General features: G+C 43.4%; 1 protein-coding gene across 2 annotated transcripts in view; it reads right to left on the reverse strand.

Moving 5' to 3' along the window:
- The window catches only part of LOC126985564 (uncharacterized), an 89,534-nt gene extending 77,797 nt beyond the window's left edge, over positions 1–11,737 (reverse strand). Inside the window, exon 1 of one of the 2 annotated variants that reach the window (XM_050840707.1) lies at positions 9,856–10,528. In XM_050840707.1, coding sequence (XP_050696664.1) covers positions 9,856–10,482 — 627 coding nt within the window. In that variant the 5' untranslated portion in view covers positions 10,483–10,528. Of the gene's footprint in view, positions 1–9,855; positions 10,529–11,653 lie in introns of those variants that run through there. The other variant, XM_050840709.1, reaches the window with a different exon arrangement.
- Between the last annotated feature and the right edge of the window lie 3,263 nt (positions 11,738–15,000).

Consider the following 15,000-nt stretch of genomic DNA (forward strand, 5'->3'; position numbering starts at 1 on the left):
CCGAGGGGGCGAGGTGGTGGGTGGAGGTGTTGGCGGTGGAAGCGGTTAGCGAGGGGAGAGAGAGAGAGAAGGGGAGAGGGTCGTGGATGCTTGGGTGGAAAATGGGACAGTGTAGGAAAGGAAAAAGAGATGGTGGGAGAGAGAAAAGAGTTAGGGAAATGAAAGGAAGGGAGTTGGGGGAAGGGAAGGAAAGAAGGGAGTTAGGTTAAGAGTGAGGGGAAGCCTTTGATAAGAGAATGGGAAGGAGGGAAGGAAAATAAGAGAAGGAAAGAGAGAGAATAAAGATAGAAGGTAAAAAGAGAGAGGGGAACAGGTTAGCGAGAAGAAGGAAGAGAGAGAGAGAAGGGGAGAGGGTCGTGGATGCGTGGGTGGATATTGGGACAGTGTAGGAAGAGAAAAAAAAGATGGGAGAGAGTGAGAGGTGGGGCTAAAGAAGGGAAGAGAAATGGGGAAAAGAAGAGAAAGAAGGGAGAAGGGAAATGAAGAGAGGGAAAACGAAGGAAAAGAGAAGTGGAAAGAGGCTGAAATTGGGACAGTTTAGGAAGGGAAAAAGTGATGGGAGAGAGAAAAGAGTTAGGGAAAAGAAGGGAAAGAAGGGGAAGGGAAATAAAGAGAAGAAGAAGGAAAGGAAAGAAAAGGGGAACAAGGGTGGAAATGGGACAGTTTAGGAAGGGAAAAAGAGATGAGGAAGAGAGAAAAGAGTTAGGGAAAAGAAGGGAAAGAAGGGGAAGGGAAAATGAAGAGAGGGAAAACGAAAGAAAAGAGAAGGGGAACGAGGGTGGAAATGGGAAGGTTAAGAAAGGGAAAAAGAGATGGGAGAGAAAATAAAAAGAAGATAGGAAAAATGAGGAAAAGAAAAGAGATGGATAACGAAGAAAGGGAAAGCGAAGGAAAAGAGAAGGGGAAAGAGGTAAGGAAAAGAAGGGAAAAAAGGGGAAAGGAAAATGAAGAGAGGAAGAAAAAAAGAAAGAGAAAATGAAAGAGGGCGAAAGTGGAGGAGTTTAGGAAGGGAAAAGAGATGGAGGAGAGAAAAGAGAAAAGAAGTAAAGGGAGATGGGAAAAGAAAGGAGAAGTAGGGAAAGAGGAGATAAAGAGGGAATTAGAAGGATAAAAGTAAGGGGAAACATTTGATAGGAGAAGAGAGATGGAAGAAGTGAGAAGAGAAAAGAAGAGAAATAAAGAGGAAAAAGAAGAGGGAGCACAAAGATAGGAGACAGAAACAGGGGAAAGAAGAAAGAAAATGAAGGAGAGAAGTAGAGATAGAAGAGAAAGAGGGGAGAAAGAGCACAAAGAGAGAAGAGAGAGAGAGAGAGAGAGAGAGAGAGAGAGAGAGAGAGAGAGAGAGAGAGAGAGAGAGAGAGAGAGAGAGAGAGAGAGAGAGAGAGAGAGAGAGAGAGAGAGAGAGAGAGAGAGAGAGAGAGAGAGAGAGAGAGAGAGAGGAAAAGAGAGAGGGGAGAGGGGGAGAAGAGAGAGAGAGAGAGAAAGAGAAGAGAGAAGAGAAGAGAAAAGAAAAGAGGAGAAAAGAGAGAGAAAGAAAGAGAGAGAGAGAGAAGAGGAAAGAGAGGAGAGAGAGAGAGAGAGAGAGAGAGAGAGAGAGAGAGAGAGAGAGAGAGAGAGAGAGAGAGAGAAAGAGAGAGGAAAGAGAGAGAGAGAGAGAGAGAGAGAGAGAGAGAGAGAGAGAGAGAGAGAGAGAGAGAGAGAGAGAGAGAGAGAGAGAGAGAGAGAGAGAGAGAGAGAGAGAGAGAGAGAGAGAGATATAGAGAGAGAGAGAGAGAGAGAGAGAGAGAGAGAGAGAGAGAGAGAGAGAGAGAGAGAGAGAGAGAGAGAGAGAGAGAGAGAGAGAGAGAGAGAGAGAGAGAGAGAGAGAGAGAGAGAGAGAGAGAGAGAGAGAGAGAGAGAGAGAGAGAGAGAGAGAGAGAGAGAGAGAGAGAGAGAGAGAGAGAGAGAGAGAGAGAGAGAGAGAGAGAGAGAGAGAGAGAGAGAGAGAGAGAGAGAGAGAGAGAGAGAGAGAGAGAGAGAGAGAGAGAGAGAGAGAGAGAGAGAGAGAGAGAGAGAGAGAGAGAGAGAGAGAGAGAGAGAGAGAGAGAGAGAGAGAGAGAGAGAGAGAGAGAGAGAGAGAGAGAGAGAGAGAGAGAGAGAGAGAGAGAGAGAGAGAGAGAGAGAGAGAGAGAGAGAGAGAGAGAGAGAGAGAGAGAGAGAGAACCTGTTGCATTATGGGAAGAGGAAAAATAGACTCTTGAATCCTCTTAGAATGGCAAGAGAGAGAGAGAGAGAGAGAGAGAGAGAGAGAGAGAGAGAGAGAGAGAGAGAGAGAGAGAGAGAGAGAGAGAGAGAGAGAGAGAGAGAGAGAGAGAGTGAGAGAGAGAGAGAGTTAATGGAACGTTAAGATTTAGAACAAAAGGAAATAATGAGAAGAAGGACCGCCAAAGAAATGCAATGAGGAGAAGGAAGAGGAGGAGGAGGAGGAGGAGAGGAAGGGATATATGAGATTATCCATAAAAATAATGACGAGGTAGAAAGAAAAGAGAAAGGAAGAAAAAGATGGAATAAAACGAGAAGAAAGAAGGAAGGATATGACTGAATTTAATGTTTTTTTCACCAGAAGATAAAAATATGGGAAGGAAAAGAATGAAAAAAATGTAAAAAAATGAGAAAAAATAAGGAAAATATATAGAGGGAGGAAAATATTCGAATAAAAAAGAAAAATACCAGAAAATAATGGGAGGAAAAACTGTAAAAAATGTAAAAGAAATGAGAAAAACAAAGAAAATATGGAAAAAGGAAAATATTGGTATAAAAAAGAAAGATACCAGAAAATAATGGAAGGAAAAAATGTAAAAAAAATGTAAAAGAAATGAGAAAAAACAAAGAAAATAAAGAGAGGAAAATATTGTTATAAAAAAGAAAAATACCTGAAAATAATGAAAGGAAAATCTATTAATAATGAGAAGAAGATAAGACAGGAAAATTACACTAAAGGAAATTAATACAAGAAAGAGAGAGACACAGACAATAGAAAATAAAGGATAAAAAGAAAAGAAGGCAGAGAAAGAAAGATACAGAAAGACAAAGCAAGAATAAGATAAAGAAAGCTAAAGAGAGGGAGACTAATAGAGAAAAAAAGATAGAAGATAAAAAGATAGACAACAAAAACAAAACATAAAAGAGGAAAAAAAGATAAACAGAAAGATATAGAAAGATAGAGAAAGACATTAAAGAAAAGCTAAAGAGAGGGAGACTTAGAGAAAAAAAGATAGAAGATAAAAAGATACACAACAAAAACAAAACATAAAAGAGGAAAAAAAGATAAACAGAAAGATATAGAAAGATAGAGAAAGACATAAAAGAAAAGCTAAAGAGAGGGAGACTTAGAGAAAAAAAAAGATAGAAGATAAAAAGATACACAACAAAAACAAAACATAAAAGAGGAAAAAAAGATAAACAGAAAGATATAGAAAGATAGAGAAAGACATAAAAGAAAATCACAAAAAAATATCCCCCCCCAAAAAAAACGATAAAAATAAACAGAAAAATCGAACTTAGAGAAAAATAAAGAAAGACAGAAAATTACAAAAAAAGAGAGAAAATGCAAATCTGATCCACACAAGAAAAGGTTTAACGCATTTTATCAAACGAATAAACGAGAGAATGGAGTTACGATGAGGGGAAAAAAAGATAGACGAGAATTGAAGTGAAAAAAGAAAGGAAATTAAAGGAAAGAGAGAGAAAAAAACCTATTAAATGAGAGAGAGAGAGAGAGAGAGAGAGAGAGAGAGAGAGAGAGAGAGAGAGAGAGAGAGAGAGAGAGAGAGAGAGAGAGAAAGTAATTTGTAAAAACAGTGAGGAAAGATGAATTCAGTATAAATGTCTCTCTTTTTCTCTTCCTCCTCCTCCTCCTCCTCCTCCTCCTTCTTTTCTTCTTTCTTTTCTTATTATTTTCTTTTGTTCTTAATCTTTTCGTTCCATTTAACGTTCTCGACCCTGCCTCATTTCTCTCTCTCTCTCAATAAAGGTGAGATAACACAGGTGGAGGTAAGGCAGTGATTCACCACCACCATCACCACCATCACCACCATCACCACCACCACCATCACCACCACCACCACCATCACCACCACCACCACCATCACCACCACCATCACCATCACCATCACCACCACCACCACCATCACCACCATCACCACCATCACCACCACCATCACCATCACCATCACCACCACCACCACCACCACCATCACCACCACCACCACCACCACCATCACCACCACCATCACCACCACCACCACCATCACCACCACCATCACCACCACCACCACCATCACCACCACCATCACCACCATCACCACCATCACCACCACCACCACCACCATCACCACCACCATCACCATCATCACTCCTTTCCTCTTCCTCACTCCTCCTTCTCTTCCTCCTTTCTTTCTTCCTTTCCTTCTCTTTCTTTTCATCTTTTCTATCCATTTTTCTTTCTTTTCTTCTTCCTCTCTCCTCCTACTTCTTCCTCCTTTCTTTCTTCCTTTCCTTCTCTTTCCCTTTCTCTTTCTTTTCATCTTTTCTTTCCATCTTTTTTCTCTTTTCTTCTTCCTCTCTCCCCCTTTCTTTCTTACTTTCCTTCTCTTTTCCCTTCCTTCTCATCTTTTCTTTTCCATCTTTTTCTCTTTTCTTCTTCCTCTTTTCTCTGTTTCGCTTTCCCTTTCTTTTACTTTTTGTTTATTTTCCTTTCTTCCTCTTTTCGTTCCCTGTACATTTTCCTCTTTCTTCCTCTCTTCCTTTCATTCCCTTTGTCCTTTCATCCTCTCTTCTCTTTCCTTTACGTATCTATCTCCCTCTTTCTTCCTCTCTTCCTTTCATTCCCCTTGTTCCTTCATCCTCTCTTTCTTCTCTTTCCTTACCCTATCATTCTTCCTCTTTCTTCCTCTCTTCCTTTCATTCCCTTTGTTCCTTCATCCTCTCTTTCTTATCTTTCCTTTCCCTATCTATCTCCTTCTTTCTTCCTCTCTTCCTTTCATTCCTTTGTTCTTTAATCCTCTTTTTTTTCTTCCTCTTATCCTGTTTATTCTCCCCTCCTCCTCCTCCTCCTCCTCCTCCTCCCCATTTTTTGCCCTCAATACCACTAACTTACTTCACCTCCAATTTCAACTCCACCTGGCTACACCTCCACCTCCTTCATTAATCAATACCCTTCTATCTTCAACTCCGTCAACACCACTCTCTCTCTCTCTCTCTCCACCAATGGCCGCCTCACTCACCTCCACATTCCTCTTTCAACACCACCAACTCCTCACCATCATCACCACCACTTTCTCAACACCATTTTCAACACCATAAGCTTACATCACCACGAGGTTTAACTTATTCATCACCAGCTCGCTTTCAACTCCATTCATCACCTTTTTGACTCACCACCACCAGCTAGGTCATCACCACTACCATCACCACCACCAAACGCACCTCCATTACCTAACTCTACCCTCCCAGTCTCTCACCACCACCACCACCACCATCACCACCATCATCACCACCACCACCAGGCTCAACACCATTAATACCACCTCTGTTTGTCAACTCCAGATGATTTACACCACCTTTCTGAGGGATACCTTACCCCCCCTCCTCCTCCTCCTCTTCCTCTTCCTCTTCCTTCCTCTTTCCTCCTTTCTTCTCTTATCCTTCCTATGTGGCTTTAGTCTTTTTTTCTCTTCCTTTTCCTCTTCGTCTTCCTATTCCTCCTTCCTCTTTTCTCTTTCCTCCTCTTATTCTTCCTCTGTGATTTTGTTTTTCTTCCTCTTTTCTTTCCTTTTTCCTCCTCTTCTTTTCTCTTCTTATTTTTCCTCTTTTATTTTGTCTTTCTTCCTCTTTTCTTTCTTTTTTCTTCCTTTCCTGCTTTTCTCCTCTTATTTTTCTATTTCTTGTCCTTCTTCCTCCTTTTTCTCCCTTTTCCCTTCTACTCCTTTTCATTTCCTCTTTTTTTCCTTTCATACAGTTTTTTCATTTATTTTTTGTTCTTTTCCTTCTTACTCCTTTACTTTCCTCTCTATCTTTATCTCATTTTTTCCTTCTTCCTTCTTTCGTTCTTTCTTTGTTTTTTTCTCTATCTCTTTCTTTTCTCGTTTTCATATTTCATTATCTTTCCTTCTCTCTGTGTTTTCCCTATTCTCCTTTCTCTCTCTCTCTCATATATATTTTCCTTCTTTCTTTTTCCTTCTCTTTCTATTCTGTTTGGTTTCTTCTCTTCTATTTTCCTTCTTATTTTCCTTCTAATCTTTTCCTACTATTAATTTTCCCTTCTTCTTTCTCCTCTTTCATTCCCCTTTTTCCTTCCTCTTTTTCTTATTCCGTAGTTTGTCATATTATTCCTACATCTGTTTTTTTTTTCTTATTTGCTTATTCTTATCATCATTCTTATTAATATTTTTTCCCTCTTCGCCAATTATTCCTGTTTTTTCTTCCTCTTCTCTTTTTCATTCCCTTTCCTCCTTCCTTCCTAATTTTGTCTGTTTCTCTTCCCTCCTTTTATTCTGATTTTCTCTCTTCCTTTGTTTCTTTTCGCTTCTCTTTCTCTTTTTTCTCTTCCTTCTCTGATTCTTCTTCTAGTTCCCTTCCCTTCCTCTCTTCCCCTTCCTTCTTCCTATTTTGTTTCTCTCCTTTCCTCCCTTTTATTCTGGTTTCTCTCTCTCTCTCTCTCTTTGTTTATTTTCCCATCCCTCATTCTCTTCTTCTTTTTCCTTCCCACTTCTCTATCTATCTATCCTTCTCCTCTCTTTCTCCTATCTACTTTTTTCTCTTCTCCTCCATCTCCTATTTTATTGTTCCATATATATTTATTCTCAACTTTTATATCTCTCTCGTTTATTCATTTTTTTCTCTTATTTCTTTCTTTCCTTCTTCGTTTCTCATCTTCTTTCTCTTTCTACGTCTTCTAATCTTTCCTGTTCCTTTTCCTTTTCTTTCTCTCTTCTTCTATTTTGGTATTTTCCCTTTCTCTTCCTTCCATCCCCACTTTCCCTTTTACTCTCCTATCCCTATTCCCATCTTTCTTATTTCTTTTCACCTAGTTCTCAATTTTCCTCTAATTAATCTCCTTTTCTTCCTTTTCCCTCCATTTCTCTGCATTTTTCCTTCTCATTTTCTTCTTTATTTCTTGTTTTTCTATTCCCATTTTCGTGTTAACCTTTTTATTTTCCTTCTAGTTCGCCTTCACTTTCTTCATCTTCTTTTTCTTTTTTTTTCTTCTTCTTCTTTTTCCTATTATTTCCTCTCTTCTTCCTCCTCCCCATTCTCCTATCCTCCTCTTCCTCGCTTTAACACTTTCCTTCTCCTTCTTCCTTCTTTTGTCCCTCTCTTCCTCTTCCTACTCGTCCTCCTCCTTCTCCTCTTTATCCTTACTCTTTTCCTCTTCTTCCTCTTCTCCTTCCTTCCTCCCCTCTCCCTCTCCTCTTTCCTCCTTCCCTCCTCCTCCTCCTCCTCCTAATCTTTTCCTTAGGTCACACAAGAGCACTAAAGTAAGCAACCTCGTTAGTGCCAATATGCTTTCTGGTGCCTGCGCTTCCATGCTTCCTAGCCCTCATGTTTTACTTATTTTATATTTATTTTTTTATGTTTTATTTTTTTTTATTTCTTCCTCTTTCTTCTTCCTTTATCGTCTCATTCCTTACACCTCATCTCCTCCTTATTGGCCATTCCCTTTATTCTTTTTTCCTCCTCCTCCTCCTCCTCCTCCTCTTCTCTCACCCAATTCACCTTCATCTATTTTCTCCCTCATAAAACTCCTCCCCCATCTCTCTCTCTCTCTTCATTTAATATCTTTCACTTGATGAAATAATCCTAACCTTTCACCTCTCTCTCTCTCTCTCTCTCTCGGGCGGAAAGAATGAGCCGAAACCGTGAATGGAACAGTTTCGGAGCTTCGTTTGTAGGCAACTATGAACACTGTGAACTATTTTGGGAGAGAGAGAGAGAGAGAGAGAGAGAGAGAGAGAGAGAGAGAGAGAGAGAGAGAGAGAGAGAGAGAGAGAGAGAGAGGTACATCACCACCATCACCACCACCACCACCACCATCACCACCACCACCACCACCACCACCATCACCACCACCACCACCATCACCACCACCACCACCACCATCACCACCACCACCACCATCACCACCACCACCACCACCATCACCACCACCACCACCACCACCACCACGCACCAGCGCTTAGAGAGGAGAGAGAGAGAGGAGAGAGAGAGAGTGAGAGAGAGAGAGAGAGAGAGAGAGAGAGAGAGAGAGAGAGAGAGAGAGAGAGAGAGAGAGAGAGAGAGAGAGAGAGAGAGAGATAAATAGATAAATAGATAGAGACAGACAGATACAGAGATGCACAGATAGATAGATAGATAGATAGATAGATAAATAGATAAATCCAAAAAACATCTCAGGTGATCAATCATTTTCCAATATCATAATTAAGAAAAAAACGGTTTTTCGGATTGAAAATATAAAAAAATTAGAAAAAAAGGAAGATATGAAGGAAGGGCGTCAGGGAGAATGTTATCACGGTGAATATGACATTGTAATTATCAACATCAATACATCAATAACATTAACAATAACAACAAGAAAATCAATACCAATCAATATATATGTAGAAGAAGACGAAGAAGAAGAAGAAGAAGAAGAAGAAGAAGAAGAAGAAGAAGAAGAAGAAGAAGAAGAAGAAGAAGAAGAAGAAAAAGAAGATGAAAAAAGAAGAAGAAAGAAGAAGAAGATGATGAAAAAAAGAAGAAAAAGAAAAAGAAGAAGAAAAAGAAGAAAAAACAACAACAACAACAACAACAACAACAACAACAACGACAAAAATTAGTAAACCAATAAAAGTGATGAAATTAGTGTCCAAATTTTTTTTCTCCATGGCCTCCCCAACACCCAGGCTCTCTCTCTCTCTCTCTCTCTCTCTCTGTATGTGTGTAGAGAGAGAGAGAGAGAGAGAGAGAGAGAGAGAGAGAGAGAGAGAGAGAGAGAGAGAAACAGAGAAGCAGAAAAAAAACAAGCAAATAGACGGAAAGACGCAGAGAAAAAGATAAAGATAGAAAATGAGAGAAAGGAAGAAATAGAGGGAAAAAGGAAAACCAGGTAGTGAAGGAAAGGGAAAGTAACAGGTAGACGGAGTTACCTGAGGACGGGACGCGAAATGAACGTGTTTTCGCGGACCGTTGATTCCCGTGTCTGTTGTGATCGGGGTGAAGTGTTTGTTACGGCGCGAGACTGAATCTGATTGAGGCATTAATGACTCTCTCTCTCTCTCTCTCTCTCTCTCTCTCTCTCTCTCTCTCTCTCTCTCTCTCTCTCTCTCTCTCTCTCTCTCTCTCTCTCTCTCTCTCTCTCTCTCCACTTCATCCAGGACTAATTAATCACCCCGCGGAGCTATTAATAGTTCCCTGATAAACACTCGCACGTTACTTATTAGAAAAGAAAACTGATCTTTCTGGCCACTGATGAAGGTGATGATCTTAGGGGGTGCACACGCGCACATACTCACACGCGCACACACACACACACACACACACGAAAGTGAGAAGGAAAAAGAGATTCATAGAGATAGACAGACAAACACGGGGGGGGGGTGCCAGGGGGCGGCAGGGGGGTTGCCAAGGCCACAGCGACGCCCAGGCCGCGGGGACACAGGTGGTCCCACTGCTACCACGGGGCGCGGGGCGTGCTGCCCCCTGCCCTGCCCCGTAGTGCCTGCCAGGGCACTGCACGGCCAGGACTCGTCCCGTCATGCCCCGCCACCCCTGCGCCGCGCGGGCCGCCAGGGGCGGGGGCGGCGGTGGTGTGGGCGGCAAAGACTCGGTACTTACGTGTGTGTGTGGCGACAGTGTAGTAGGCGTGGGGGAGGACGAGGGCGTGGGTGGTGGTGCCGGCCTGGCGCGGCGGTGGGCCCCCGTGGTCAGTGTGTGGGGCGGCTGGGGGGCGGCCGTGGTGTTGTGGGGCGGGGACGTGGGGGGAAGCGGGCTGGCCTGCCTGGCAGGGGCCACCGAGCACAGGAGGGACAGGGAGGGAGGAAGGGCACCCGAACGCTGCCGTGCACCCGAAGGGCCCAGGGTGAGGGAGGAAGGCGCGCTGCCCCGGACTGGTGGCCGCCGCTGCTGCTGCCGCTGCAGGCGAGGGCTGGCGAGGTGCTGCTGCGGCCGCCGCGGAGAGGTGAGGAGGAGCGGTGAGGCGGCGGGCGGCGTGTGAGGCGGGCAGGGAGTGCAGGCTGGTGCTGGTTGCCGCTCACCAAGGGCCCTCACACACTGACTGAAGTCGCTCCTACCCGCCGAACGTCCCGCGATTATGTGGACGAGGAGCCATGCCCTCCCATTGGCTCGGCGACACGCCCCGCCCACTGCCGCCCACGCACTCCACTGCGCAGCCGCCCCGCTCTTCATTGATAACTTAGAGACGACATTCCGACCCCCGCGGCTCTTACTAAACCTGAGCCTCATACGCTGAGGCACCCCTGCGGCCTCCGCCGGCGGCAGGCGGCAGGCGGCCCCTGAGCGGCGGGCGCCGAGGGAATCAATGAATGCCGAGCCTGCCATGGTGGGGCGCCGCCAGGTGCGAGGGTGTGGCCGGCCGGGTACCCGCCCACCAGGCCACACCTAGCGTGTCACCATTCACCTTTACAGCCCCGCGGGGCTAATCGTGGCGGCAGCCGCCTCTCCGCCAGCGTAGCGGCGCGTTCCGCCCTCCCCCGCGGCGGCCGGTGCGCCTGGCTGGAGGAGGGCGCGGCAGGGCGCGGCCAGGTACCGCCCTCCGCTGATCCCTTGAGACCAGGGCCATCTTTGGACCCCCGCCCCCGCGCCTCCACCTGCACGCCCAGCCGCCGACCACACCCTCTCAGGCCCTACGACGCATCGCGGCCCGCAGCGAGCCCGCCCCCCACACCCACACCTGGGGCGCCGCCCGCACAGGTGCGCTGGCTCCCTCCGCGCCCCCGCCCACCGCGGCCGCCGCCACACCCTGAGGAGCCTGCCTCGCTGCCACGCCCACACCCAGGCGGGCGGGGCTGGCCGAGGCACTCACGGCGAATGTGTGGCGTGCCGCGGCCGGCCACACCCCGGGCGGCGGGTGTGGCCAGCTCGGGGGGTGTGGCCGCCCAGGTGACTCGCTGCCAGAGGTGTTCGCCGCCATTTTCGTTGAACGCCGACCACTCCCTCACCACGCCCTTAAACCAGTCACCACACCCCTCAGAAAGTCACCACACCCCTCAGCCAGGCACTCCCAGCTCCCAACCCCCTTCACCCCAGACCCTCCCTCTGTCTCGGTACAGTCTCCATACCCACCAACAGGGCTCAGGACAAAGCTATCCCTGCAACACACGACACCTGCTCCCTGCATCCTCAGCACAACAACACCGCACTCCTGTAACACATTCCTATGATGCTCAGCGAAACAAACCAACCTCTACGCCTCGTTCATCGGTGCGAGAAAAATAAAATAAAAACGAAAACATTACAAAAGTCAAGCGAAAATAACTGTAGGTGCTTCGAGGCTTGCACAGGCATACTGTTGACGCGGAATATAAGAGACAGAAGATTTAAAGAGATATATAAAGGATAGAACACTGGATAACAACAGTAAGATAGACTAGAAAGAACCCAATAAGAGACCAACCTGTTAATGCGGAGTTATAGGCAAAAGGTGAAGTTGGAGGCGTAGACTAAAGCTCACGTGGCCTCGGTGCTCATCTCCGTCGCTTTGGCCCTTGATTAGGAAACAAAACAAACGATAACTGATAGAGATGAGGATAATTACCCTCTACCAAGACTATTACGACCAAAATAACACTCGTACCCTCTGAGAAGTTAGTATTGTGCTTATAAGGTTTGAAGACGGTAATTATAGAGATGATGATAAAGAGTTGATTGAAAAGAAGCCCTTGAAGAAAATGAAGGCTAATGTTACACGAAACCGCTACATAACACTTCGTAAACAGATGATTTGAGTTACGGGAAGCCTTAGTGGATTAGTAAAAGAACGAGAGAGAGAGATGAATAGAGAGATTGATTTAAGGAGATATTAAGAGGCCCTTGAAGATAATGAAGGCTAATGATACACGAAATAGCTACATGGCACTTCGTAAACAGATGATTTGGGTTGCGGGAAACTTTAGTGGGTTAATTAAAGAACGAGAGAGAGATGAATAGAGGGATTGATGAAAGATATTAAGAGGCCTTGAAGATAATGAAGGCTAATGATACACGAAATAGCTACATAACACTTCGTAAACAGATGAATTGGGTTAGGGGAAACTTTAGTGGGTTAGTTAAAGACCGAGAGAGAGATGAATAGAGAGATTGATGAAAGATATTAAGAAGCCCTTGAAGATGATGAAGGTTAATGATACACGAAATCGCTACATGCACTTCGTAAACAGATGATTTGGGCTACGTAGAACTTTAGAAGCGGAGTTAAAGAAAGAGAGAGAGAGAGATGTGGATAGAAAGATAGATGTAGAGAGTTTATTTAAGGAACGGAAAAAAAACAGGAGATAGATTAGGTTCCAGAAAACTTTAGTAGATTAATTAAAGAAAGACACATATAGAACACCAGAGAGAGAGAGAGAGAAAATTTATTAAAGAAAGAGAGAAGCATGAGATAGATTACCTTACGAAAACTATAGTGACTAAGTTAAAAAAAAAAGAGGGAGAGGAGGAAAGATAAATAGATAAACAGATATAAATAGAGAGTTTGTTTAAAGGAAGACAGAAAAACAGGATTCGTGAACTTAAAACCAGCTGCAATATCCCCGCCAAAAGTTGATTTAGAAGTTTATTGACGAGAAAGTGATATGTGAAAATGAATTGAAGGAGAGGGAATAAAATGATGAGAGGGTCTTCGGGTACGAGATGTTAATTAATAACGGCTGGCGGAAAAAGGAAGAGAGGAAATGTAAGAGGAGGAAGATAAAAACAAAAACAGCAAAAAAAGAGGAAAAAATAATAGGAAAACAAAACACGGATGTCATAAAGAGAAAATACATAGAAATTGAAGAGTTAAAAAAAAGGAAAACAGGAAAATGAAGCGGAAAGAAGAGAGTATATGAGAAAGGAAGAAGATAAAAACAAAAACAGCAAAAAAAGAGGAAAAAATGATAGGAAAACAAAAAAAACGGATGTCATAAAGAATATATATAGAAAAATGAAGATTAAAAGAAAGGAAAATAAGAAAATGAAGCGGATACTAAAAATGAAAAGAAAGGGAAAATGCGAAAGGATTATGACCAAAACAAAAAGAAAAAAAAGGAAAAAAAATAATAGGAAAACAAGAAATTGATGTCAGAAAAAGAAATTACAAAGAAAAATAAGAAATATCAAAAAAGGGAAAGAGTAAAAATCTCGTGAATCCTCAGAATGGAAAAGAAAAGTAGAGAGAGAAGAAAAAAGAAAGAAAGAAAAATAAAGAAAAAAATAGAGAGAGAGAGAGAGAAAAAAAAGAGAAAGAAAGAAAGAGAGAAAGAAAGAAAGAAAGAAAGAGAAAAAGACTGACTGACTGACTGACTAACTGACTGACTGACTGACTGACTGACTGAGTGGCTGACTGAATGACTGATTGACTGACTGACTGACTGACTGACTGACTGACTGACTGACTGAGTGGCTGACTGAATGACTGATTGACTGACTGACTGACTGACTGACTGACTGACTGACTGAATGAATGAATGAATGAATGAATGAACGAAAGTAAGAAAGAAAGAAAGTAAAGAAAACAAAAAAACAAGATTAATATTGGAAAATCTAATGCGCACGAGAATATATATTAAAAACTTCAGCGTCAAAGGAAGAAAGAGAGCAATAAACATGAAGAAGTTATCAAAGTTGTTGGTTTCAAGAAGGAAGGAAGGAAAACAGAAAGATGAAAAGATGAAAGTAAAGAGGAAGACACGAAAAAGGAAGGAGACGAAGGAAGGAGGGAGGGTGAAGAAAGGAAGAGAAAAGAAGGGAGATAAAAAATTGAACGAAGGGACAAAGGGAGAAAAGAAAGGAAGGGAAGAGAAGGAAGGAAGGAAATTAGGAAGATGGAAAGATGAAAATAAAAATGGAGGAGGAAACGAGAACAGGAGAAAATGATGAAAGGAAAGGGAAGAAAGAGAGAGAGAGAGAGAGAGAGAGAGAGAGAGAGAGAGAGAGAGAGAGAGAGAGAGAGAGAGAGAGAGAGAGAGAGAGAGAGAGAGAGAGAGAGAGAGAGAGATAGAGAGAGAGAGAGAGAGAGAGAGAGAGAGAGAGAGAGAGAGAGAGAGAGAGAGAGAGAGAGAGAGAGAGAGAGAGAGAGAGAGAGAGAGAGAGAGAGAGAGAGAGAGAGAGAGAGAGAGAGAGAGAGAGAGAGAGAGAGAGAGAGAGAGAGAGAGAGAGAGAGAGAGAGAGAGAGAGAGAGAGAGAGAGAGAGAGAGAGAGAGAGAGTGTGTGTAAGAAGCTAAGAATGAGAAGTAGGAATGGACAGAAAAGATGAAAATAAAGAAAGACAGAAACGAGACAGGGAGAAAAGGGAGGAAGGAGAAAGAGGGAAGAGAGAAGAAGGAATGGAGGAGATAATGAAGATAGAAGAGATAAATTGAGTGGAAGTGAGGGAGACGAAGTAAAGGAGGAAACGCAGAGGAAATGGTGGAGAATTTGGAGACGCAGAAAGTGGAAGAAGAAGGAACAGAAAAAAGAAGGAAAATAAATAAAAAACGGAAGGATTAATGGAAGAAAGAAAGAATAAAAAATAGAAAATATAAGAAAAACAAACAAACAAAAAACAAACAAAAAAAAACACGTACTTAAAACAATAACAGAAAAAATAGCGTCTCTCTCTCTCTCTCTCTCTCTCTCTCTCTCTCTCTCTCTCTCGAAACAGGGAATTGAGAGTCAGCAAAGAGTGTGTCTGAATGGAATAAGGATGGACACAATTCCTCCTCCTCCTCCTCCTCCTCCTCCTCCTTTTCTGGACACTCGAGGAAGAGGAAGACAGAATCCGAC

This window comes from Eriocheir sinensis, chromosome 59, assembly GCF_024679095.1.
Source record: "Eriocheir sinensis breed Jianghai 21 chromosome 59, ASM2467909v1, whole genome shotgun sequence".
NCBI lineage: Eukaryota > Metazoa > Arthropoda > Malacostraca > Decapoda > Varunidae > Eriocheir > Eriocheir sinensis.